Source organism: Mobula birostris, chromosome 30, assembly GCF_030028105.1.
Source record: "Mobula birostris isolate sMobBir1 chromosome 30, sMobBir1.hap1, whole genome shotgun sequence".
Lineage (NCBI taxonomy): Eukaryota > Metazoa > Chordata > Chondrichthyes > Myliobatiformes > Myliobatidae > Mobula > Mobula birostris.
The window spans coordinates 29,512,357-29,537,725 of record NC_092399.1 but is presented as its reverse complement, the minus strand read 5'-3'; the positions used below and the strand labels follow the sequence as shown (position 1 = coordinate 29,537,725).

The window sequence follows — 25,369 nt, the reverse complement described above, 5'->3', positions numbered from 1 at the left end:
CTTTATGGGCTATGTTAATTAACCACTACCCCAAGCAGTGAACGCCTTTACTCTGGCCCCGTTCCTTCAGTGACTCCAAATCTATTTACATTGGCCTTTAGCCTTTTGATCTTCTGCTGCTTTGAATATTTTATTTAGAAGATTAATGTCTGTAAAGGTAAACAGAAAAGATTCTGCAGATGCTGGAGATCCAGAGCAGCACATACGAAATGCCGGAAGAACTCGTAGTAACTAGTCCGACACTATGACAGCTCAGGGCATTGGAGTTTGGAGTTCAATTCTGACACCATCTGTAAGGAGTTTGTATGTCCTCCCCACACAATGCGCGGGCTTTCATCTGAGTGCTCCAGCTTCCTCCCACAGTCCACAGACATACCGGTTAGTAGGTTAATTGGTGATTGTAAATTGCCCCGTGATTAGGCTAAAGTTAAATCGGGGGTTGCTGGGCGGAATGGCTCAATGGGCCAGAAGGGCCTGTTCAGCACTCTATCTCAATAAAATCCGGTAAATAAATAAGCTTAGCCACCCAAATATATTGTCGACATTCTGTGCCGAGGCCCTTCGGAAAGCTAGTGGGAAGAAGCCAGAATAAGGAAGTGGGGGGAGGGGAAGGAGTACAAGCTGCAACGTGATGGGTGGAAAAGGTAAGGGGCTGGAGAAGACGGAATCTGAGAGGAGAAGAGGGCGGATTATGGGAGAAAGGGAAGTGGGGGTGGCGCCAGGAGGAGGAGATTGGCAGATGAGGAGAAGAGAACGGGTGAGAGGGAGACCAGGGTGGAGAATTGAAGAAGAGGGAAGGGGGAAGGGGAAATCTTCCAGAAGTTACAGAAATCAGTGTTCAGATTGGAGGCTACCCGGCCGGAATATGAGGCATTGCTCCTCCAATCAGAGTGGCTTCATCGTGGCAGTGGAGGAAGCTGTGGACCAGCAGGTCGGAATGGCAACGAGGGCTGGAATTAAAATTGTTGGCCACCAGGAAATCCTGCTTTTTGTGGATGGAATGTGCTCCACAAAGTGGTTCCCCAATCTATGTGGAGACTCACCAATGTAGAAGAGGCTGCACTGTGAGCACCGGAAACAGCAGACGACCTCAACGGATTCGTAGATTGCTTCACCTACCATCTTCTATCTTACACTATTTCCCCTCCCAGGGTCTCGGCGTGAAATGTCAACTGTGTATTCAATTCCATAGGTGCTGCCTGACCTGCTGAGTTCCTCCAGCATTTTGTATCTAGAAAGATCATTTTGGTTTTTGGAGCATCCTATTCTTTAGATTGGCTTTTACATTTCCTACCTGTTATCTGACAATTAGCTCCAAATTTTGGAAGAAGAGAACAACTCATTGCTAATATGAAACACTTACTTATCACTATTGGGTGGCCATGAAATTATCGGCAATATTCTTTCCCTAGTCATTCCCTAAAATAGTTATTTCTAGTTATATTAAAAACTTCTGTGAATTGTTGCTTTCAAATCACAGCTATATCTCATCTTTCAAAACAAATAACTAATACAAAATAAGTATTTATAATATTACATCACTGGTGTAATTCTGCATGCTGTCAAATATGTAAAGACAAACATGCATCACTATAGCAATATAAGATGTCCCTAAATGCAACTAATGAAGAACCAATATCAAAATGTTGGAAACAAGAAAACATTCACAGCAGAATTCCAAAGAAGGCTATGTGATAATGAGTGATTTTGTTTGTTATGAGATTGTCAGAGAAATAGTTCAGACTATTCAAAATAACTCTTGATTTTATTTCAATTGAAATTCAGCACCTTTAACGATTTAGTACTTTCTAATTGTGGACTTTAGATGTCAGCCAATGTTGTGTTTTGAAAGTGCATTTGAAGCTTGAAACTTCCAGTTTAGAGGTGAGAGTGTTCCAAACTGGTCCAGAGCTAAGGCAAAAACTTTTAAAGTGCAGTCATTGCCGTTGTGGTTCTGATTCCACTTTAAAGATTTGAGAATCAGAATCAGGTTTAATGTCTCCTGACATATGTCATGAAGTTTGTTAACTTGGCGGCAGCGGTACAATGAAACAGAGAAAAAGGAAACATTGAATTACAGTATATATATATAGTAGTGCAAAACAAAGGAAATAAAAAAAGTAGTGAGGTAGTGTTCATGGGTTCAATGTCCATTCAGAAATCGGATGGTAGAGAGGAAGAAGTTGTTACTGAGTAATCGAGAGTGTCTTCAGGCTTGTGTACTACCTTCCTAAAGGTAGGAATGAGAAGAGCGTGGTGGGGTTCCTTAATGATGGATACCGCCTTTCTGAGCACTGCTCCTTGAGGATGACCTGGATACTACGGAGGCTAGTGCCCATGATGGAGCTGGCTAAGTTTACAACTCTCTAAACTCTCTAAGTTTACAAGCCTCTTAATCTAGGTTATACTGACATCGGTGATATAATTCTGCATTCTGTCAAAAGAGTTAAAACAAACATACATCAATATAGCATTATTCATAATCTAAGATTGTCACTAACTGCAGCTAACGAAAAATCAATGTTAAAATGTAGGAAAGAAAACTAATATTCACAGCGAACTTACATCGGTGGTATAATGGAAGTAGAGCTTTGCTGGTCATACCTTTTTTAAGATAGGATGAAAAGCTATGGCTTAATCCGTTCCTTAAAGTGGACACGAAATACCCCAGGCTAACAGTTTAAAGAGCAAAGATATTACCAAATTTCAGTCTCTCAATCATTGTTACCGGGCCATTGTCATATGGTACTTGTGAGAGTTTATTATGTACAAATTGCTTTCCATGTTGCTAACATTTCAGCAGTAGGAATTTAATTCACCTTCAAGCTTTTGTGAAAGACATATAAAAGTACAAGCGTTTCTGTTCCTATTTTAAGTCACTTTTCGAAAACCTATTTGCCAAGCGTTTAGTCAACCTCGCTTTGCTTACAGTCAGTTACTTTCCTGCATCCATCCATGACATTTCACTCAGCTAAAACACAATATAAGCTTGTTGTTAATCAGCTCCCTTCAATGTCTTTTCATGTATCCCTTCTTCTAAATCACAGCTGCCAACAAAACGTTGCTTGCTTTCTTATTGCATTTTATTGCCAACTCTTTATCAAATGCCGATTTCACCCATTCCAAACGCTAAACGCCGATTCACCAAAGTCGAAAGCACCTCACACTTGACCAGTTTTTCGCCATATCCCATTTACCACAACTTCCCAAGCCGTCAGCTAAATTTCCATTCACTCTGTTCCATTTTTCTAATGCGTTCTGGCCTTTTCAAGCAATCCTGTTGTGAAATACTTTACGGAACCGTTTCGAGAATTTATTTATTCTAGATCTACTGATTTCTCTTTATATATTCGATTGAAAACCCTCAATTAGCAAAACCTAGTTGTTTTTAAGAGGTGGGAGCTTTTAAATATTTACAGTCCATGCACCGAGAATCTTCAACATGAGTGTGACATAATATTACTCTTTCTGCAACCGTGATCTTCATTTATCTGAGTTCGACTCATATATTTTCCATTTAATCCGCGTGAAGTGTTGCAGTTTCCTAACGTTTGTATTAAACTGTGAAATGACAGTTTTCCCAACTCATTTTTTTTTGTTATTTGAAGATTGCATGGTGTAAATTAGCTGGATGGAATTAAATTCAACAGCTTGAATGCAAAGCGGTTAACAGCAATCATAATAATAATTATTATCAATTTGTGCTCCTGGGGTGGCTAAAATCACTACGAAAGGGGCGAGCCCGGCTGTCAAACTTCCCACACCCACTGTGAATTATTGGCCGGGTAAGCTGGAGGCCCCGCCTTAATTAACACAGAGAGCTGTATCATTGGATAATATGGTGTCAATCAAAGTTCCAGTGGCCTCGGCGACCGCCTTCTTTAGGTTACAATTGGCCAAAAGAGCTGCCAATCAGGTCCCGACGCCCTTTCTCCGGGGCGCCAGGCATCCACCTGGGTTGATGATATGGGAGCAGAAGCCGGAATATAATAAAAGATAGGATCAAGGAAAGAGAGAGGGGTAACTGTGGCGATCCCGAGTTACCAGCATCAAGTACAGCAAGTCATTAGACTGGCGGGAGCTGGCGAAGGAGACAAGGGTCCGGGCAGGAATTTAGAATGACTTTTGTGTGGAGCGCTCGCCTGCGCTTCAGCCGGCTCGTCCTGCTCAACTTTCTCCTGCATAGTGGCCACAGCGCCGCGAACGAAGGTGAGCGACCGGCCGGGAGTGTGAACAGAGGGGAGGGGAAGACAAGGAAAGAGCGGGCGGGGGTGGCAGGGCCGGCAGAGCGGACAGAACCTGTGCCCTCTCCGGTCGCCCAGGTTAGGCACTCACTTACCTGCCCAGGGTGGGCTGACAGAGTGTGAGAGGGTGGGAGAGGGTCCGAATGTCCAGTATCAAGTCTGTGCGGTCCAAGATCCGACAGAGAGAGAGAGAGAGAGAGAGAGAGAGAGAGAGAGAGAGAGAGAGAGAGAGAGAGAGAGTGAGAGAGAGTGAGTGAGAGAGAGAGAGTGTGTGTGAAGGGAGAGAGATGTACATTGTGGTATGCGTGTGAGTGTCAATTTTGTCTGAGAGAACGTGAAAGAACAGTCAGTTTATGGGTGAATGGTGTGTATGCGAGCGTGCAAATTTGATTTTGTTTGTACGAGGGAATAAGAGAGAATGAATCTTGTGAATCTGTGTGTGTTTGTGTGTGAGAATGATGTTTCTATGTTAGAGAGTGAATGGTAGGTTTGTGTGTGAGAGCGGATAGAGTGGGATGCGCGCGTGTGGGAGAGAGGGAGTTGGTGATGTACACTGTGCGAAGGGAAAGCGTGTAATGTGTGCGTGAGAGAGCATGAATGGTCTGTACAGTGTGTGTGAGAGAGGGAGTGTGGGGATGGTATTGTGTTTGAGATGGGGAATGAAAGGTGTGTGAGGGAGAATGAATGGCGTGTATAGTCTGTGCCAGAGAGGAGAATGCATGGTGCAAACAGTGTAAGAGAGAGTGAATGAATGGGGCGTACTGTGTGTATGGAAGGAAGGAGAATGCATAGCGTGTGCAGTGTGTGAAATTAGTGTCAATTACAAGGTTTATTTTTCTCAATCTTTAAAAAAATAAATGCCGGACAGATGGGGAATGGAGTTGCTTAGAACACATTCTCTTAGTATATATAGAATGAAACTTTTTGGATTTGTGAATACTGTACTCCAATTAACTGCTGGTCAGAATCCAGCCCAGACAGAAGTGCACCTGACAGTTCTTCTTCGGTTTCTCTTTGCCAACATGCTCATTTCCACAGATTGCTTTTGATATATATCGCAGGCGAGAATCTTTTTTTTTACACGCTGTCCAAGAATTGTATCGCTATCTGTGTTGGCTTGATGGAATATTTTCAGCTTGTAAAATAAAACTGAGTGAGAGATGGACAGAGGTGCGATGGTCGGAGAGGTGGTAATGAGAAGGATTACATCGGAAACTTCACCTGTCTCTCTCCGGTCAGAGGTTACCTTGTATCCTGTCAAAAGCAACGTGATGTAAATAAGTTGTCCTTTGTCTCTGAACACCCATTATAATTGAGTCATGATAGATGAACAGGTGAGAAGGGAAACGTTAGTCGTTTTTTTCTCTCCGCAGCTTATATACAGTACTCGTTTTTATCAATATAACGGTTTCTTTAACAATTCTCATTACTCTGCAATGCGAGCAAGTCCTCCTCACAAAGGCAGATGCCCTGTCGATTCGGTACTTTATTAAGACGTCATATTCTGAATATAGTTGCTGATTTTGCCCGACATCTCTGTGATGTTTGGGTTAAGCCTTTCGTCCCATGGCGATTGGAAGCTGTTATTGACAATAGCGGCGATCAGTCAGTGTGCTCAGAGAAGGCGCGGAATGAGGAACAACCCTGAAGATTGTTGCCGGGGATGCTTTAGGAACAATCGGCGAAAGAGGTTCGAGAACGGTTTTCCCAACAAAACCAGAAAATGCTGGAAATGGTCAGTGGGTCAGGCAGCGTCCGTGGGCCATCAACCTGAAATGTTAACGATGTTTTATTTTTCTCTGCCGCTGCTGCCTAACCTGCTAAATTATTTCCAACATATTCTATTTCTTTCAGGTTTCCAGCATCAGCAGTTTTGTTCTAAATGTCCCTCACTACCTTTCGAAGATAATTTTCTGTTCATTATTATTGAAGTGCAGGATAGGCTGCTGAGGGTATCTTCCAGGAAACAACGATTTGAGAAGGAGGGAGGAAAGTGAGTTTCCTTCAGATCTTGGTTATTGCAGTAAACAACCTGTAAGCCTCATTGTCTTGTCTCGATCTTACAGTTGGAAGAATACCCTGTGAAACACAACATAAACCTATTCCAGTTTAGGCTCACATTGCGTGCTTCCCATTTGATGCACCTGGCTGTGTTTCTGACCTGCACTTCCTGAAGATTTGGAGAACCTTATTGCAGGCTACTTTTCTGCACAGGTGCCATGAAAGGATTATGCTCCTGACTTGTAAGAAGACCACAACCTTGTTGTGGGGTTTGGAGTCTTGCGTGCCTCAATGATCTGGAAGTCTATTTTGGCTGGAGTTGGGCCCTTGTGCTTTGGCTTTTGGTGTGATCACCCATGCCAAACAGGTCAAAATGTAGGGGCCAGTCTAAGAGTGGTCTACTAGTCCTCCAGGTTCAAGGGCTCAGCTCAGGGCTAACAACCCTGACTGGTCAAAAAACAATCGTTACAGAAACAGCAATGAAGAATCCTTCTACACAGAAAGAAATGAAGACTTTCATTGCTGACCTAAACACCAGCAGTGTAATGGGCAGTAAGTAAGAAGCGTTAGATATGCTGGTCAAAATATGGACGCTTTATCATAAAAAAGGTGAGCCCTAATATCTCTTCAGGTGTCACAGATGATAAACACTTAGTAGATGTGACCATTACACATTTCCATACCTTTAGCTATACACTGTGCTAGAGGAACCATTGTGTTGGGTTGCATCTGTGGGAGGAAAGGAACTGTTAATGTTTTGGGTCAAAATCCTGCATTACAACTGCAATAGAATGTCCTGATACAGAGTTTCGAAACAAAACATCAAAAACTCCTTTCCTGCCACAGATGCAGCCTGACACAATGAATTCCTCCAATAGCTTGTTGCTCAATATTCCAGCGTCTGCAGTCTCTAGTGTCTTCTGCAGCTCTATAGTTTGACTACAGTAGAACAGGAATGTTTTGAAGGTAGTGCTGGTGCCATGGAGATACACAGCCTGCAGCCATTTTAAGGCATACAGGAGTCTTGCACCAGAATACCCACTGCCCCAGCCATATCTGTGAGTTTGCACTCACAGCCATGTTCAGAAGCTTTGAAACTCCAATGCCTCCTGCCCACCTTAGTTACCAGTCTCCAACTGTGGGTTATGTTTTTTCCATTAGGAATGGGTTGATTTTCCCTTCAGCTCCTAACAATCTTTACCCATGAAACAAAGAGAAAATACTCTTCCATATTTAGTTTCATGCTCACTTTCAACCATGTTAATCTGACAAAATATAAATTCAGTTATGAAATGTTTCATCATTATAGTATTTACATTAGATTAGTATTAGCCAGCCTTTGCCCACTGTTAATGCACCTTGAATTGTAGATAGGGCGTTTATTCTTTACTGCACAAGAACCTCTTCCATCTTGCTTTGTTGGTTCACCTTCATGGTAAATCCACCTGCTTCTTCAACATATCTTTAGTTGGATGAGTAAAGTAACAGTGTGCATATAGAGACCATTTTCTGAGTTAATGACATTTCTTCTGAATACTTTATCACATTCATTAGTGATCATCTGTTTTTATGTTCTCCCCACAATGAGCAACATCACTACTACATTTACCTTATCCAACAACACATTATTATCTTGAAGACACTTATTAGAAGTAAATGACTAAGCATGAAAGTTATAACCTCTTTGACTTGATGTTACTGGAGAGCAAACACAGATAGATTACATTACTCCTTGTTTCTGTGGATGATATTAGTTTATAATAATCTTTTTACTTTCGACCAGATGGTCTTAATAGACCTTAAATCTCCGCTGATTCATACTCACATCATTCGGTTCCTGATGGGTTGATGCTGACTGAACCTTACAACCCAATGGCTGCCTTTCCTTGCTTGCAGCTTCCTTCTAAATATACACAACACTTACTCTGAATCATTATTCTGAGCATTGCATGTTTGAGACTGCTTTGCATCTGTGATATTTACTCATTGTTCCAATAATGTGTTCCTTTATCCCATCAGGCAGTGTTTATACAAATTGTCAGCTCTGCTTGCATAGTTTATTTTCATATGAAATTTATATCTTCCTTCAATCTTGTATTTTAAGCTGTTTGCTCTTTGCAAGTAATTACAGTGAATAAATGATACATAACCTGCTGGAATATTGTCATTGTGTCACCACCAGTAATGCTTCTGAGCTGGCCATTTTTCTAAACCCAGTTTTTCTGCCATTTCCACGTCCTTAAACAAATCAACAGAGAGAGAGAGAGATGTTACTCTGAATTCTCATTCAGTGTTGAAGATGGCTGGACTGGTACCATTCCTGTTACTGAATCAAAAGATCAGGAGTTCAAGTTCCATTCCAGAAACGCGAATATTAAATCTCATAAATTCATATGTAGTGTTGCTTATTGGACAAATCGTAAGCCTGGTATTTGAGTGAATGTTAATTTTCCCAATGCAATACTTAAAGAAGAGCAGCAACCTGAAATCCTCTATTTCTTAATGAATGTGTTTATTGTATCTCTGTAGGTCGCTGATCAGTGAGCATGCTGTGTTTCTTACTTAGTCACTATGCTTAAAGTACCTCATTAGCTATTAGATCCATTGGAAGGTCCTGAAGTTTCTCAATAGCTGCTTTGGACATAATCAAAATCCAATATTCAGTTAAATGTTATTATTCAAGGCAGAAATGCAATAAATAATTGAATTTTAACCTACGTCATGTCTCTGGTGACCCAGGTTTGATCCTGACCTTTGGTGCTGTTTGTGCAGAGTTGTACCTTCTCTCTGTGATGCGTGAGCTTCTCCTGGGTGTTACTCCCACATCTCAAAGATGGACAGTTTAATAGAGCACCCCTAATCTGGGTAGAGTTAAATGAATCAGAGTGAAGTTGCGAAACATAAGAGGGAATGGGTTGCAGGGAATAGTATTGATGGGCATGCTGTGAGAGCCAGTGCAGAGCTGATGGGCAGAATAGCCTCCTTCTATGTTTGAATGAGATTTCAAAGCAATCCCTGTGACAGTTGAAAGAGATACTTAAAACACAGGAAGAGGATATTCAGCTGATCTGGCCCATGCCATCTCCCAGCAGAAAATTCCATCAATCCCTTTCACCCAATCAATTTCCCTGTAGTTTGTGAATTTATTTTCTTTTACATGTGTGTAAACTTCTCTTTGCTTCCCAATGGTATTTCTCAGAGTTTGGGTTCCCGTGTGTGGATTTTGTTTTGATGGATATCAGTACAAGAGGGCGAGAGTATAACTACATTATAAGTCCCGCTGACATATTCAGCAATTGCCCTGATGAGTGTGGACTCATTCAGTGCAAATCATGACAATGTTATCTGATTCCTAGTAACTGTGGTTCACACTGATCTGTGCCAGAGTACTAGTTATGCCTCTCTGGTGGAAAGTTTTTGTCCTTGATCTTTACCAAACAACTGTGGGTTACTTGGAGAAGTAACTCTTTGAGGGCAGGAACACTCACACTTGGCTTAACACCTTCAACTGAGTATTCTGCCAGAAGTGACAGGCAAGCTTGCATAACGGTCAAGGAATGATACACTGTAATTAGGTTTCTTCTAGTGGAAGAGTGGTTTCAGCCGTGGTCTGCCGGATGAAAATAAGAATCACGTAATTCTTAAGTTGCTCTATAATATAGGGATATTTAATTAATGTGTGTAATCCATTTTGTAACATAACGCTCATGAAATTGCTGCAGATGTTGCAAATCTGAAATTCAAATGGACGGTTGAAAGCATACAGCAAGTCAGCAAGCATCAGGGGGAGGAAAGATTCATGGCCAATGGCAAACAAATAGTGCTCGCTCTTCACTGCCTTTGCCCACAAACTCTCCGTGGAACTTTTGTCCACATTTCACCAAAGCACCTGTCCTCCTCTATATGGGACTGGGACAAGAAACACAGTGACTGTGTCCCTCTTAACTAATCGGAATGACAAATCCTTTTAGATAATGTAGTATGCAGAAAGTATAAGTTAGAATATTTAACTCTGATGTTAAGTTGGTGATCAAAAACATAAGAGAGGAAAAGATGTGATTGAAGTAGAGAAGAGGCAGACAGATGGTTAAATCTTCAACAGTAGTTTGTCTGAAGGTACAATATTCTTATAAAGTTAAGCTTCCTGTGCAGCGGAGGTGGATCATAATTTTTAGCAAGCAGCTATAAGTTTTCTCCAGAATAAGTGGACAAGCACCAAGATTTTCTGCCGGTTAACTAATCCAATTTCATGCTCTTCCTATATTTGAACGTTGAATCTGTGTATGCGAGCTCATGGAAGAGCTTGGCAAACTGAGTATCAAACCTCTCAATTTCCTTGCTTAGCTGTTCAATTTCAGTCATCAGAAGGCGCTGCACGGTTAATTCTTCCGTGACAGTAAGGGCTGATTGTCTCGCGATTGTTGTGACTGCAGAATCCAGTCTGGCATTCTCTCAGGATGACCTTTTTTTTTATCAAAACCATCAGGCAGACACTGTGCCATGGTGCCAGTGGGCGTATAATTGCCCTCCTGCCCTCTGTCAGTGCCAGTTTGCTGTCAGATGCTCCGTGAGGTGCGAGAGTGAATTGGCAGCTGGCTGTCTTTTAACCACCACGCCAAAGATTGAGCAAAGTGACAGTGTGAGGCGATTTCTGTCTTAACTGATGCTGCATTACACCATGTCATTGCACTGCCCTGAGGAGACATTTAAGTGCACATTAAAGTCACAAGTTCTGGCATTTTATTTTGCCACATAGTGGAGGACAGCAGCTTTAACTTTATTGTGACTTTTAATTGAATATTTAAAGTTTAATTCTGTAAATTTGACTAACAAAATCTTTAGGAAACCTCTCATAATCATAAAAGGTACATCGGGTGGACGTAAGTTTTAAGATTTTAAGTTATGTTCATTTTACTACAGATTAGTTTGCACTATTGAGACTGTCCTGACAAGCTGCATCACCATCTGGTATGGGAGCAGCCGAGCACCAGACTGGAGGCCCCTGCAAAAGAGTGCGAGAGTGGCTGAGAGGATCATAGTGGCTCCCTATCACCCATTGGAGACTTTTATCAGAAGCGTTGCACACACAGGGCCCTTAGTGTTATCAAGAGTCCTACATACCCATTCAGCATTCTTTTTGACTTTCTACCATCAGGCAGGAGATTCTGACGGATAAAAACAAGGAGATTCAGTATGGGAAACAATTTCTTCCCTCAGCCCATAAGGCTTCTGAACTCCCTGCCACATCATATTCAAAAGGTCACCGGTAAATCTGTTATGTACTTTACAATATTTAATTTATGCACTTTAACTTGTTTATTAATGCGAAATTCATCTGTAGATTTTATCCTTACTTTCTTAAATTATCGTGTGCTATGTGTACTACTGTGCGTTATACCCTGGTTCGGAGATACATTGTCTCATTTGATGGTATACATATATGTAGTTAGGTGACGATAATCTTGACAAAAGCAAAATATATGCTTTAAGCACCGTGTTGAAGAGTTCATGATCAAGTTTATCGAAAAAATTAAAACGCTACTTTAGATTGTGAATTAAATGCACTGACGTAAATTGTAAAATAAAAATATATCTGAGTGTGATTCCGTCTCACAGAACCCCAAGTAACTTATCAACACAATCACCTTGCATCGTGGTTTGTCAGATGTCAACCTATCACCTTAGACTTCAGTGTTCAATTTAAAATGTTGATTGAAAATAAATACTCATTTGGACAGCATGTTATAAAACGAAGGCATTGCCAGGTTTCATTATGTTGTATTGACAGTGAACCCTCGAATAAGGTTGTGTTGGGGATTTATTAGGATGTAATTTCTGCCATCCTTGCACTGCAGTAATCCTGCCAGGAATGTTAGCATAAAATTAACTCCCAGTGCAATGGGATACACTTCTTCGTTTTGAAAGTTACGATGGTCAGGTAGAATCTACTTGAGCCATGTGGCCTGAATTACTTCTGAGGGTCACCACCACGTCCTCAGCTGTTGCTATCGATGAAGTCACAGTTTAAAACTCTATATTATTTTACTGTGGATTCTGTGTACTCGGGTGTGGTTGGCTATTTAGTCACTGGCTGCTTCAAATCTATTTCCTCGGTAAGAGTTCCTATTCTTCGCTACACAGTTCAAGAGGAAAAAGGGCAGCGAGACAATAAAATCTATCTGTTTTTTTTAAAATTCTTCACCAGCACAGCACACGTCCCTCATTTGGATTTGAAACCAAAATCTGATTTGATCATGGCTGCAGATGGAATCAGGCTGAGGATGATTCAAAGCCTTGGATTAGATACCGGTGACCAGACCTTTTTTGCTTGTTATTGAGCAGTGAGATAGGCTGAAGGGCCTGAACTGCCTGTCACTGTTCATACGTTGAATTGCAAGAGGGATTGTTAAAATTTATTTTATGTTAGAGATACAATGCGGAACAGCCTCACCTATTTAACCCTAGCCTAGTTGTAAGACAATTTATAATGACCAATTAACCTACTAAATGTTACGGCTTTGGACTGTGGGAGGAATCCCACCCATTCATGGGGAGATGGTACAAACTCCTTACAGAGGACGCCAGAATTGAACTCCAAACTCTGACGCCCCCGAGCTGCAAACACGCCCTCTAACTGCTGTTCTATTGTGGCACCCCATGATGCCACTTTCCCTGTGCTCCTTAGGAAATGTGCTTATTCCATATGGCCACCACTGCCTGGAGTGCAATTCCACACACTTGCTTTATAGTCATCTGTTTGTTGTTGTTACTGATGGCCTGTGCACGTGTTTGTTTTTGGGCATGATTTCGGCTGAATGCTGAATGGAGGAAGAGGACTCAGAGTGCTTGTGTAACCCACCAACTGTTCTTCAATAAGTCAAGGAATTAATTACTTTATTCAGAATTAATCTGTGCAACATCTTTCCATAAGCGCTGCTTGAAAGAACCTGATCTTCCTATTGAGAACTGTGATCCATTCTGGGTTGAGAGGCATACTAAATGATACAGCAGTAAGTAAGAGGCTGTAGGAAGTTGCTGACCCCTGTTAAGAAAGTCTAGTCCCAAGGTGGGAGCACTCAGTGCAATAGGTGTTGCTATGTTACATGGCAGAGCCGTAGGGTGAAGGTTGGTCCAGATAACTGCCATGAGGGTCAGGCCATTGTGAGAGAGTCTTCATTCCCTATGCAGGGAAGGAAGGTCAACATGAGAAACACTGTCTGCTCCATCATCACCTGCTGGGCATTACCGTGATAATCCAAGATTTTACTCATCTTGTATCTTCCTGGACAAACTCTGCAGAAGTTATAGTCACTTTGTGTTTTTGGTTCTGCCATTCCTCTGCCATTCACGTCTCTCCTGTTGCACAGCCGAGGCTGCACATGACTTCTTCCCAGGTCACGGGCCTTCTCTCAGCCCCTTTCCACCACATTCTCTTCTGCTGTCCCTTTCCATTAGCTGCCTTCTCAGATCCAGTACAACCCAGAGATCCTTCTGTGTGAGCACTCCGTTCTGATGTCCTACCCCACCCAGCTCCTTGGGCATCTAATTTTTTTTATATATGCTGAATACCCACCCATTCTATCATTTCCTGCCAGTCTATACAACAGAATCAAAGCCAATTATCACTGCTTTTCCATTTCCTTTGTCTTCCATGAGAGGCTATTGAAGTTCAATGTGTTTCACAAATATGAAGAGAAGAAAAGCTTCTAGCTTTCTCTAACTCCTTTCCTTCATTTTGCTCATTGATCCCCTGTCTGACTGGTTGTGTCCATCACCTCTCTCTTTCTCTATTGGCCTCTTTCCAAAACTTTGCATCATGATCAGCCGGTCAGCTGTGCCAATTTCCACCAAGCCAAGCCTCTTTACAACACAGTGCTGCTGCTTCTATTCTCCATCACAGATCCGACCTCTGACCTCTGGATAAGCTCACCTAGGAGCTTCAACTTTTGGGTCTCTATCTCCACATTTGTTGACTTCAGTCATCAACCTTCCTGCTTTTACCTCCAGACTCGCCGACCTCTGGATGATGACCTTTGGCCTTCCCTCTGGTCCTCACTGACCTCTGGATATCAAATCCAGGACTCACTAATCAAGGTACTTTGAACTTTGGGCCTTGATCCCAGGACTCACCAGTCATGGTTTTGAGATTCAACTTCCAAATTCACACAGACTGGCAAACCTGATGTCTCCCACCCCACTTATTGACCTTTCTCCCAGGACTCTTCAACCTTGAGGTGACTGGTCTCCTCAGCACCTGCCTACCCCATATTTGGGATCACTGACCTTTGACCATGGAGCACTGCAACCTGGACTCCAAACACAAACTCTTGACCCTGACTCTTCATACACTGCCCCTGATCTCTCACTCGCCTCATCCCTGTCCCAAAAGCCTAACCTAACCCCTAACTCCCTGCACCCCAAAATCATCCCTACAAACCTAAATATCAACTGTCTGAGTCACAACCTCAATGGGCATTACAGCTCGGTGCCATCTTGTCCTCTGGGACTTTAACACAACCCCATTTCATATTCATCATGAACAGCCAACCTTTCTACATCTCAGTTCCCCACCAAGACAGCACAAGCCTTTATTCCTTCCTTGACTTGGGTCTGAACCTGTCCTGTTCTCTTCCCCCACCCTCCTTTGCCACCATCCCTGCTCTTCACCACTGCTTCTCATTATCACCACCCCTGCTCTCCAGCTCCCTCTTCACCCTATCTCCCTCCTCCCTGTCCTCCTCCAGCTGACCAAGCATGTTCTCACATTGATCTGCTTCTCCTTTGACTGACTTTTATTACATTGCTTTCTCATCCTTTAATCTTGCTCGCCTTCCATCCAATCATGGCTTCCTTTTCTTCCCTCCATTCTCTCCTTTCTCTGATCCTTAAACCCAATTGTTATCTCCAGTTTTCCCAGTTCAGGTATCAGATCAGAGAGTTGAATGATAATTTCCCCTCTGCCTAACATGAGTATTCCCAGTGTATTTTTGTATTTCTCTGGGTTACTAGTACCGACAGTATTTTCAATATGTACACTTCATAAAGAACACTGAGAGAAGTTACATTTGAGTACTCAGGACACTTGTGCACTTTCACCTACTTTTAAAGTGGTCAAGATAATCTCGGTAGGGCTTTTGAAATATGGTCCTTTTGTATTTTTGTTGGAAGACAGTTGTAAAGCAGATGTTTTCTGGCATGGATAGTGGCTTCTGGAAATTAGGGAAACTGAACCTATCAGATCTGCGGAATCTAAAATTCAGCTTAAGGGCTATCTAACTCCATGGCTGGTGGGATAAAACATGGGCAATAATGGGGCCATCCACTTGAAACCTGGAAGCATAAATTCTCAAATATAATAGAGGCACTTGTCCCAGGGAGGCTGCCGAGTCTAGATCAATTAAACCTTTCAGCACAGAACTCTTAAAAGGCAAGGATAAGAAGAGATATGGAACAAGCAAAAATGGTCCAGATGAAGTGTGAGAGGAAAAATAGCATTAACAGTTTATATAAACAAATTTTAGAATGTATATAAAAATATATTCTAGTTAAAATCCCACCCCGACCACTTTTGTAGCAAATTGAAGCATTTTCAGAATGTGTTTTTTACAGAGGTCAACTAGCATTATCTGATATGCTGTAGTTATAAAAGAGATGTGTGTGGCATCTTTATAATGAAATTATCTATTGTGGCACCACCTAAAGGAGCAATAGGTATTGCAGGCACAGTTGTTAAATGTATTTTAAATACCCTTAAAGAGTTAAACTGGAAGCTACCCTCTATGGAATGAAGGCAAGGTTAAGAATGTAATGGATATCATTATGCAGAACTACAATAGATTCAGTTGATTCAATGGCATAATTGAAATGTTAGTGTTTGCAAGTTGGCAGATTAACCTGAGCTATTCCATTCATTTGAAACATTAAACATCAAATGCCTTCAAAGGTATCTCCATCATGCCGAGGCAGAATAAGTTCTGATAGTACCAGTTAGCAGAAGACGCAAGAAATGCCAAACTGTTTGTCACATAACAGTAATGTCCAGGACATAACATGTTAGCCAGTTTTTAAAGTACAGTACTGCATGGCTAAATTGGGGTATGGAATTCGGGAACCAAACCTCTGATTACTCAGCTCAGAATCAGAATCGGGTTTATTAACACTGACCTGTGTCGTGAAATGTGCTGTTTGTTGGAAGCAGGAGACATAAAATGTACAATAAATTGCAACACGTATACTGTATGCGTGGTGCAAAAAGGAGGAAAAATAGTGAGATTGTGTTCAATATCTGTTCAGAGATCTGATGGCAGATGGGATAAAGCTACTCCTAAAAAGGTTGAGTGTGTGTATTCAGGATCGTGTACTTCCCCTCTGGTAGTAATCAGAGAGGTAATCACCTAAAGGTTAGTAATAAGATCGTATTATCCATCGTTAATTACTTGCTTATAATAATTGCCCCCTCACAGAGCAAACATTAAATCCTTATAGATGAATATTTTTAAATGCGTGTAGTCGGGTTATCTTGCCTGTAAGATGCAGATAAAAATTTTTAAATATGTTCTCCCTCCCTGTTGTTGCCGTGGGTCATTTTCTGCTTTTCCACAAGTGATGGGCTGAATGGGGTAAAAGGGTTTTCAAGGACTGGAATCAAATAGAAAGTCACAGAGTTGGAAGTCTAAAGGTGGGGAACTCCAGAATGTAAAGTGGATTAATTAACATGTAGGAGAGTTAACACAATGGAGCAGATTCACGACTGATTGCCATCTGATTCCTGTTTCTCCTTTTAGGTTTTGACTGTTTTTGCACCTTTCTCCTATCTCCTCCCTCACTCTATCGTAAGTCTGCACTGATTTAATACCTGCTTCAGTTCAGTTCATTTTAAGCTGAATCTGGCAGAAATGGAAATTCTGGTTCCTTCCAACATTCTGTTGGGAACAAGCTGGTGGTGGGTATCTCGTTCCACAGCTAACATAAGAAGGAGAGGATGTGTTTCTGAAGCCAATCTATTTTGTGCAAAAGTAGGAGATTTTTTGGTGGGACGCTATGACAATAAGCTTCAAAAGGCTTTTCGGTGTAGAGGAAGCAAACTTACCTAGTATTTGCTTAACTGGCCTTATCAAGGGAGGAATTTTCAGTACGTGAAATAAGTGAAGGAAGAGTGAGACATTTTAGGTCTGAAAGCAAAATACCGCAGACGCTGTAACTCAGACATAAAAAAGCTCCTAATAACTAGTGGGTCAAGCAGCATCGATTGCAGGACAAAGATAGTTGGCCTGTCTACCTGAAACATTAACTGTTCCACCACAGATACAGCCCTACCTGCTGAGACATTTTGAGTAGCTATTTCTGATTGATCTCATCAGCTTAAGCTTCAGAGGTTTCTGTGGTACTGTCAAAAAGACAAACCCTTTTAAAGGTCCTACTGGCCTTGTTGATTGAGACCATGTGTTCCTGCTCCACGTGGGGAATCATATGTCTTTAACAAGCAACTCATTTCTTATTTCTACAACTCCTCTTCCTACCACCTCATACCAAAGAAACTGTGCAATCTATAGCTTAATCATCTCCTGCTCTTGGTTTTATTTGGGGGAGAAAATTTAGCAACTCCCCATTCCAGTACCTGGATCATTCCTTTGAAATCCCCAGGAAAAGGAGTGTGCAGACATTGAACCAGAACCAGATGGTTGTAATGTACTCTTTCATGGTGTTGTAGCCTACTGACATTTTCCTTTGGGGATTCAAGGTGATTAATGGTTTCGCGAATAACAAGTGGACAATAATTCTGCAAGGGTTAGAGGCAAAAGCAATATTGGCTGACCTGAGTAGCTTTCCTCATTTTAAATTAGAAATGCTAAATATAATTGCCTGACCTGCTGCATTCCTCCAGCATTTTGTGTGTGTTGCTTTGGATTACCAGCATCTGCAGGACCTTTTGTGTTTAGGGGGAATGAAGTTTAAGGAGAGGTTGGACAACATTTGGGTTGTTTTCTCTGGTGTGTTAGAACCTAAGGGGGAAACTTGATAGAAGTTTATATAATCAAGGGAGGCATAGATAGAGTTAACATTCAAAACTTTCTTCCCAGAGAGAAAGGCCAAATGCTGGGGTACGTTTAAGATAATAGAGCAAGGGTTTAAATGCGATATGTGGGACAAGTTTTTAAACACCTACTGGTTGGTGTCTGGAACATGCTGCCAGGAGAGGTCATAGAATCGTAGACTAATAGAGCACTGAAAAAGGCTCATTGGCTAGTCCTATTTGCCTTTATTTGGCCCATATCCCTCCAAGTCTTTCCTATGCATTCACTTAGCCAAATATCTTTTGAAGGTGGTAGATGCAGATAGGAAGATAGTGTTCAAGGAAAAGGTTCGAAGGTTCATTTATTATCAAAGAACGTATACAGTAAACAACTCTGAGATTCTTCTTCTCCAGATAGCCATGAAGCTTAGAAAACCATGGAGGTCATTCAAAGAGAAACAATAAACCCATCCCCACCCGTGGTCTGCCCAAAGAGAACGGCAATACGATTAGCAAACCCCAATCCCCCCTCTTCCTGCATGAAATGTAACAAGAACATTGGCCCCCAAATCCCCCTCTCCTGGTATAAAAAAAAACAACACAAAATGCAACAAGAGCATCGACCCAGGACCCTCCCTGCCACCCCTGAACAAATGCCACAAGAACAGTGATCCCTAAATCCCCCTCCCCGCTGCGCACAAAAAAATGAGAAAGTACAACTGAAAACACAAAGTGTAAAAACTATGAATCTGAATAGAAAAGTTCTTTCCAAGAATCTTTCAGAAAGACAGATGAATATGCAGGGAATGGAGGGATCTGATCATGCACAGGCTGAGGAGATTTCGTTTGACTGAACAGCGTGTTTGGCACAAACTTTGTGGGCCAAGTACCGATCCTATTCTGTACCATGCACTATGTTCTTTCTTGGAGGGAATATTGCTCTCAGAACCTTAATGAGTTTATTAATTAATCATTTTTTTTGTGAACAGTAGTTGAATGTTAATATTTGGGGAAGTTACTGAACATATTGCAAGGAAGCTAGAATAGCAGGTGTGACAGGAATACACATAGATTAAGATGTTAGCTGTCCTGTGTGATCAGCAGTTGGTCTGCCACCTGTCTTCAGGAGAGAGAGAGATAAGGAAAACAATGGAGCAGCATTTGGAGATGTGTAATGAAGGGACGGGAGAGAGAGCTGTCAAGAGCGGCTCCTCCTTTGAACCCTGAACTGTTTGAAGTGATGGACAGGCGATACCCCAGCAGGGGGATAAAAAGGGACAGGTTCGCTAAGGCAGGACACACATGACACCCGAGGTAACAAGACCCTGGAAGCGGTGCGTCTCTCACAAGTCAGTGGGAAGTACCGGGCCATAAACGCACAGGGTGGAAAGGCACGATCAGCGGGAACCTAGTGTGTGTCCACCCTTGCTGGGTGCCAGGTTCAGCGCAGGGAAATGATCGTATCTGGAAACGGAGGGGTCACGGTCCTTGACCTCAGATGACATCACAAAGGACTCGCCCGAAAGCTGACTGCGAAGGTCTGTCTGGAAGCCTTGAATATTCATTCGTTTTTGCTCTCTCTCTCCCCCCCCCCCCACTGTCCATCGCCACAGCAGCGATTACTGTGAACTGAACTGAACTAAATTGAACTGAACTTTGCGTCACTTTGAAACTGGTCATTTACCCCTAGACAACGATAGAGCTTGATTAATTCTGTTATCTTAATTCTGTGTACATGTGTGTTTATCATTGCTGAACTGTTGCATTTATTATCCTTTTTGATTAGAGTACTGTGTTGCTTGTTTCTTTAATAAAACTTTCTTAGTTCTAGTAATCCAGACTCCAACTGAGTGATCCATTTCTGCTGGTTTGGCAACCCAGTTATGGGGTACGTAACATAAGTGGGGGCTCGTCCGAGATTTTGAATGTTAAATTTGGGACGGAGTAAATTGATTGGGACAAAATTCCCGAAAGAAAGAAAAGACAAACAGCAAAAATGGAGGCTGAGGAATTTATAAAGGTGCCGACCTTGGAGGCATTAGAGGATGCCAGGAAATCGGAATTGGTAGCTGTGGCCAAACTGTTGAATCTTGCTAAGGGGAAGTCGACAATGAGGAGAGAGCAGATACACAGAGCTATCGCAGAGCACTATGTATCTAAAGGTGTGTTTCCCCAAGGCGAGCTGGAGGTGGTGTCTATTGAAAAACCTGCTGGAGACGCGGTACAGGTACAGCTTGAAAAACTGAGATTCGAGCACGAGTTCCGGGTACGGCAGTTGGAGCGAGAAGAGAAAGAGAGGGACAGACAGTTGGAGCGAGAAGAGAGAGAGAGGGACAGACAGTTGGAGAGAGAAGAGTTAGAAAGGCGGGAGAGAGAGAGAGACAGCTGGAGCGAGAGGAGAAACAGAGGGAAAGGGAATTTGAGCTGGAGAAGTTAAGGATAAGGGCAGAGCAGGGGCTTGTGCCGAACCAAGGTGGTGGGTTCTGGGCGACCCAGGAGGTTAGGCTGGTTCCTCCATTTGATGATACCGACGTGGATCAGTACTTTCTCCATTTCGAAAAAGTGGCTATAAGTCAGGACTGGCCGAGGGATAAGTGGGCTGTTTTGCTTCAGAGTGTACTGAAAGGCAAAGTCCAAGAAGCTTACTCAGCTTTGTCCGCGGAAGATGCCCAGAGGTATGAGGTGGTGAAAGAGGCCATCCTCAGGATTTAACAGTTGGTCCCGGAGGCATACCGGCAGAGGTTCTGGAATGCAAGGAAGCAGTGGGACTGCACGTATTTAGAGTTTGCCCGTGAGATGCAGACATATTGTGAACGTTGGTGCGCCTCGAAGAGAGTAGAGGGGGATTATGACAGACTGCTATAGCTGATCCTGATTGAGCAGTTTAAAGGTTGTGTCCCTGAGGGTATGAGACCCTACCTAGATGAGAAAGAGGCAGCCACGTTAGCCGCAACTGCTAAGTTAGCGGATGAGTATGCGTTGACGCATAAAATGAAGTTTGCCCCGAGTAAAGGCTACCAGAAGGGTAGTCAGGACGGCGGGGAGAGTCCGCCAGAAAAGTCAGAAAGTAAGCCGGGGACTAACGAGAAGGATAAGGTAGACCGGGAGCAGTCTGGTAGGAAGTCTCCTGGGGTCGTCCGTTATAATTGCGGGAAAGTCGGACACTTTGCGTCCAGGTGCTTTGCCCCAAAGAAGGAGACGGGAAAAGGAAAAACGGCGATTTTGACTGGCTGTATTGAGCTGGTAAACGAACCGCTAGGGAAGGACAGGTCTGCCAAAGTTCAGGAAGGGCGCGAGAGGTTTATCTCGGCCGGATTGGTGTCAGTGAAGGAGGGGTTCAAACCAGTTCCAGTGCGGATCTGGAGAGACACGGGAGCGTGTCAGTCACTAATACTGAAGAGTGTATTAGAGTTTAGCTCAGAGACCCAGACTGGGGAGGTCAAGGTCTAAGGTGTTGGGGAAGGGACAGAGTCAGTCCCTTTGCACCAGATACACTTACAAAGCAACCTGGTCTCTGGACTAGTCACGATCGGGGTGAGGTCCGAATTACCGATGAAAGGTGTGGAAGTCTTGCTTGGTAATGACATCACCGGGGGAATCGTGTTCCCAGCAGTGAGATTGACAGGTCAGCCTGCCAGCATTGAGGCCCCGCCCATGGACTCACAGGTTCATCACGGGACCGCGGTAGTAAATTTAGCTGAGACGTTTCTGCCAGCCTTGTACGAGAAGGGGGTAGAAAGTGAAAAGAAAGAGTGTAGTGAGGCAAGAGGTAGTGAGGGAGCTGGGACAGACGTAGCATTAGCCAGGAAAGAATTTGTGCAGACGCAGGAGCGAGACGAGGGGCTGATGGTTTTGGCAGAGACAGCTCTCTCTGACACAGACTTGACAAGGGAACTAGTAGGCTATTGTGTGGAGGAGGAAGTGCTAAGGAAGCAAGGGAGACCAAGTACCGTGCCCGCAGATGAGGAATGGGGGGTGGTGCAAAAGAGTTATGGGGATGAGGTTTTTAACCTGGCCCACAAGGTACCCCCCAGTGGACATTTTGCGGTACTGGAGGGAACAGTTGGTGGAACCATGAAAGAGGTTTACCGGCTGCCCAGGGGGAAGGATGTTATTGATTAAGACCGACGCGAACTGAGACGGTCACACGCTTTTGATATGCTAACAAACCTAGTCGTGTTAGCACGGAAATCAATGAAGCTAGGGTCCCCCCGATAAGAGAAAAAAAACATTTTGAAAAGATGAGTATGGTATCGACCAGATGGGAGAAGGCTATTGTTTTGGCCAGCTCTGCTGATAAGGTCTCTCCCTTAATCTCCGAACAAAGCGACTCTTTAGGAGAAGTAATTAAACAACTTGCACCCGTGTGTTTGGTTGTCCCGAGGCGATGCAAAGAACTGGGATGTTGGGTGGTGTCAGGTACAATCGGTCAGCCTAGCAAGCAACATCCATATAGAATGAGTAATTCAGTGACTAAAGGGCTGACGAACACAGAGGTGTGTATTGGCAATTTAATACGGCTGTCTGAAGCCAGCTTGATAGTGAACCTTGAAAAAAATGAGTTTGGCCACACGAAGGTCACTTACCTGGGAATTGTGGTGACACAGGGGCAGCTGGCAGTGATACAAGCTACAGAGCAGGCTATCTCTGACCTCCCAACCCCGACAGACAAGAGGGCCCTCAGAAGGCCCTTGGAGATGGTGGAGTACTATAGGAAGTTTTGCAATAACTCTGCGGTCACTACCCCTCCCCCTCCTACTAAGCCCTTGCGAGAGAAAACTAAGTCGGAATGGGACGACCCTTGTTATTGTGGTCCAGGACAAAACCAAGTGAGAGGTTACATTGATCGCAATTCATCAGTGTTTTTGGCCACTATGAAGTTTGCTAAGTTGGAGCCTGGTCTAAGGGATTATTAATAACACATATAAAAGGAACAGAAAATGTGATGGCTGACTGTCTGTCAGGTGTTGACAACTTCAAACTTGCTGTATTAACCAAATAGCTGATAAAGATGTATATTTGTGTGTGTATCAAATAATGTATTCATGTTTGTAATTTTTACACCCCGGTAAAAATCCTTAAAGGGGGGAAGTGTGACAAGAATACACATAGATTAAGATGTAGCTGTCCTGTGTGATCAGCAGTTGGTCTGCCACCTGTCTTCAGGAGAGAGAGAGATAAGGAAAACAATGGAGCAGCATTTGGAGATGTGTAATGAAGGGACGGGAGAGAGAGCTGTCAAGAGCGGCTCCTCCTTTGAACCCTGAACTGTTTGAAGTGATGGACAGGCGATACCCCAGCAGGGGAATAAAAAGGGATAGGTTCGCTAAGGTAGGGCACACACATGACACCTGAGGTAACAAGACCCTGGAAGCGGTGCGTCTCTCACAAGTCGGTGGGAAGTACCGGGCCATAAACGCACAGGGTGGAAAGGCACGATCGGCGGGAACCTGGTGTGTGTCCACCCTTGCCTGGGTGCCAGGTTCAGCGCAGGGCAACGATCGTATCTGGAAACGGAGGGGTCACGGTCGGTGACCTCAGATGACATCACAAAGGACTCGCCGGAAAGCTGACTGCGAAGTCTGTCTGGAAGCCTTGAATATTCATTCGTTTTTGCTCTCTCTCTCCTCCCCTCCACTGTCCATCGCCACAGCAGCGATTACTGCGAACTGAACTGAACTAAATTGAACTGAACTTTGCGTCACTTTGAAACTGGTCATTTACCCCTAGACAACGATAGAGCTTGATTGATCCTGTTATCTTAATTCTGTGTACATGTGTGTTTATCATTGCTGAACTGTTGCATTTATTATCCTTTTTGATTAGAGTACTGTGTTGCTTGTTTCTTTAATAAAACTTTCTTAGTTCTAGTAATCCAGACTCCAACTGAGTGATCCACTTCTGCTGGTTTGGCAACCCAGTTACGGGGTACATAACATAAGCGTTTAATATAGAAGAGATAATCATTGAAATTTAACGCCTCCCCTCTGCCAAGCTCGTTAATAACCAACTACATTAAGCAAGTGCACAACCAGTTTCTCTGAAACTGTCATCAATTAACATTTAGCAATGTTCTCATTGTATGTGTTATTAATTATACACCTCTTGAGACCCAAGTGCAGTCCTGAAGCTTTGGGAATTAAAATGCAGTTCAGAGATGACAGAACTTGCTTCAAAATTCCCCACCTTTGGCTGGGATTGCCATTCCTCAGACATTCCTGATGGGAGGACATACCATGGACTCAGAGTTCTCTCCGGGATAGAACATAGAGCATAGGATAGTACAGCACAGTACAGGCCCTTCGGCCCACAATGTTGTGCCGACCCTCAGACCCTGCCTCCCATATAACCCCCCTCCTTAAATTCCTCCATATACCTGTCTAGTAATCTCTTAAACTTCACTAGTGTATCTGCCTCCACCACTGACTCAGGCACAGCATTCCACGCACCAACCACTCTCTGAATAAATAACCTTCCTCTAATATCCCCCTTGAACTTCCCACCCCATACCTTAAAGCCATGTCCTCTTGTATTGAGCAGTGGTGCCCTGGGGAAGAGGCACTGGCTATCCATTCTGTCTATTCCTCTCATTATCTTGTACACCTCTATCATGTCTCCTCTCATCCTCCTTCTCTCCAAAGAGTAAAGCCCTAGCTCCCTTAATCTCTGATCGGGATAGCTTGCTATTTCTGATAGTAGCAAGCGAGAGACTATTTATAAAGAGGACATCAGTTCTGTTCTCTCATACATTTTCAGGATCTGTTTCTGTCTGTATAGAGGTTAATTTACTGGACTGATATACAAACTATTGATCTGAAAATGAATTTAAATCCACAATGGCAACAAGGGAATTCAAATACAAGTGGCTAAATAAAACTAGAATGAAAAGTTAGTCTGTGCGATGATGATCGTGGAATGACTGGAGTGTTGTAAAAAGTGCATCTGGTTCAAATAACATTGTAGGAAGAGCTGTTGCTCCTACTCAGTAGGGGCAGTTTGTATTCATTCCTTTATTTGATGTTACTTGATGAGATGGGCCCGCTTATGGTGACCACATCTTGTGAGTAAGGAATATTGTCATTTACTAACATGACTTTCCGGCAGGATTTTC

At 43.1% G+C, this 25,369-nt stretch overlaps 1 protein-coding gene across 1 annotated transcript in view; it reads left to right on the top strand.

Annotated features, from left to right (window-relative positions):
• Window positions 1–4,012: 4,012 nt before the first annotated feature.
• LOC140190419 (ephrin type-A receptor 7-like) overlaps window positions 4,013–25,369 on the top strand; it is an 827,081-nt gene continuing 805,724 nt past the window's right edge. Inside the window, exon 1 of the mRNA XM_072246980.1 lies at window positions 4,013–4,209. Within this exon, the coding sequence (XP_072103081.1) occupies window positions 4,119–4,209 (91 nt within the window). The 5' untranslated portion in view covers window positions 4,013–4,118. The remainder of the gene's footprint in view (window positions 4,210–25,369) is intronic.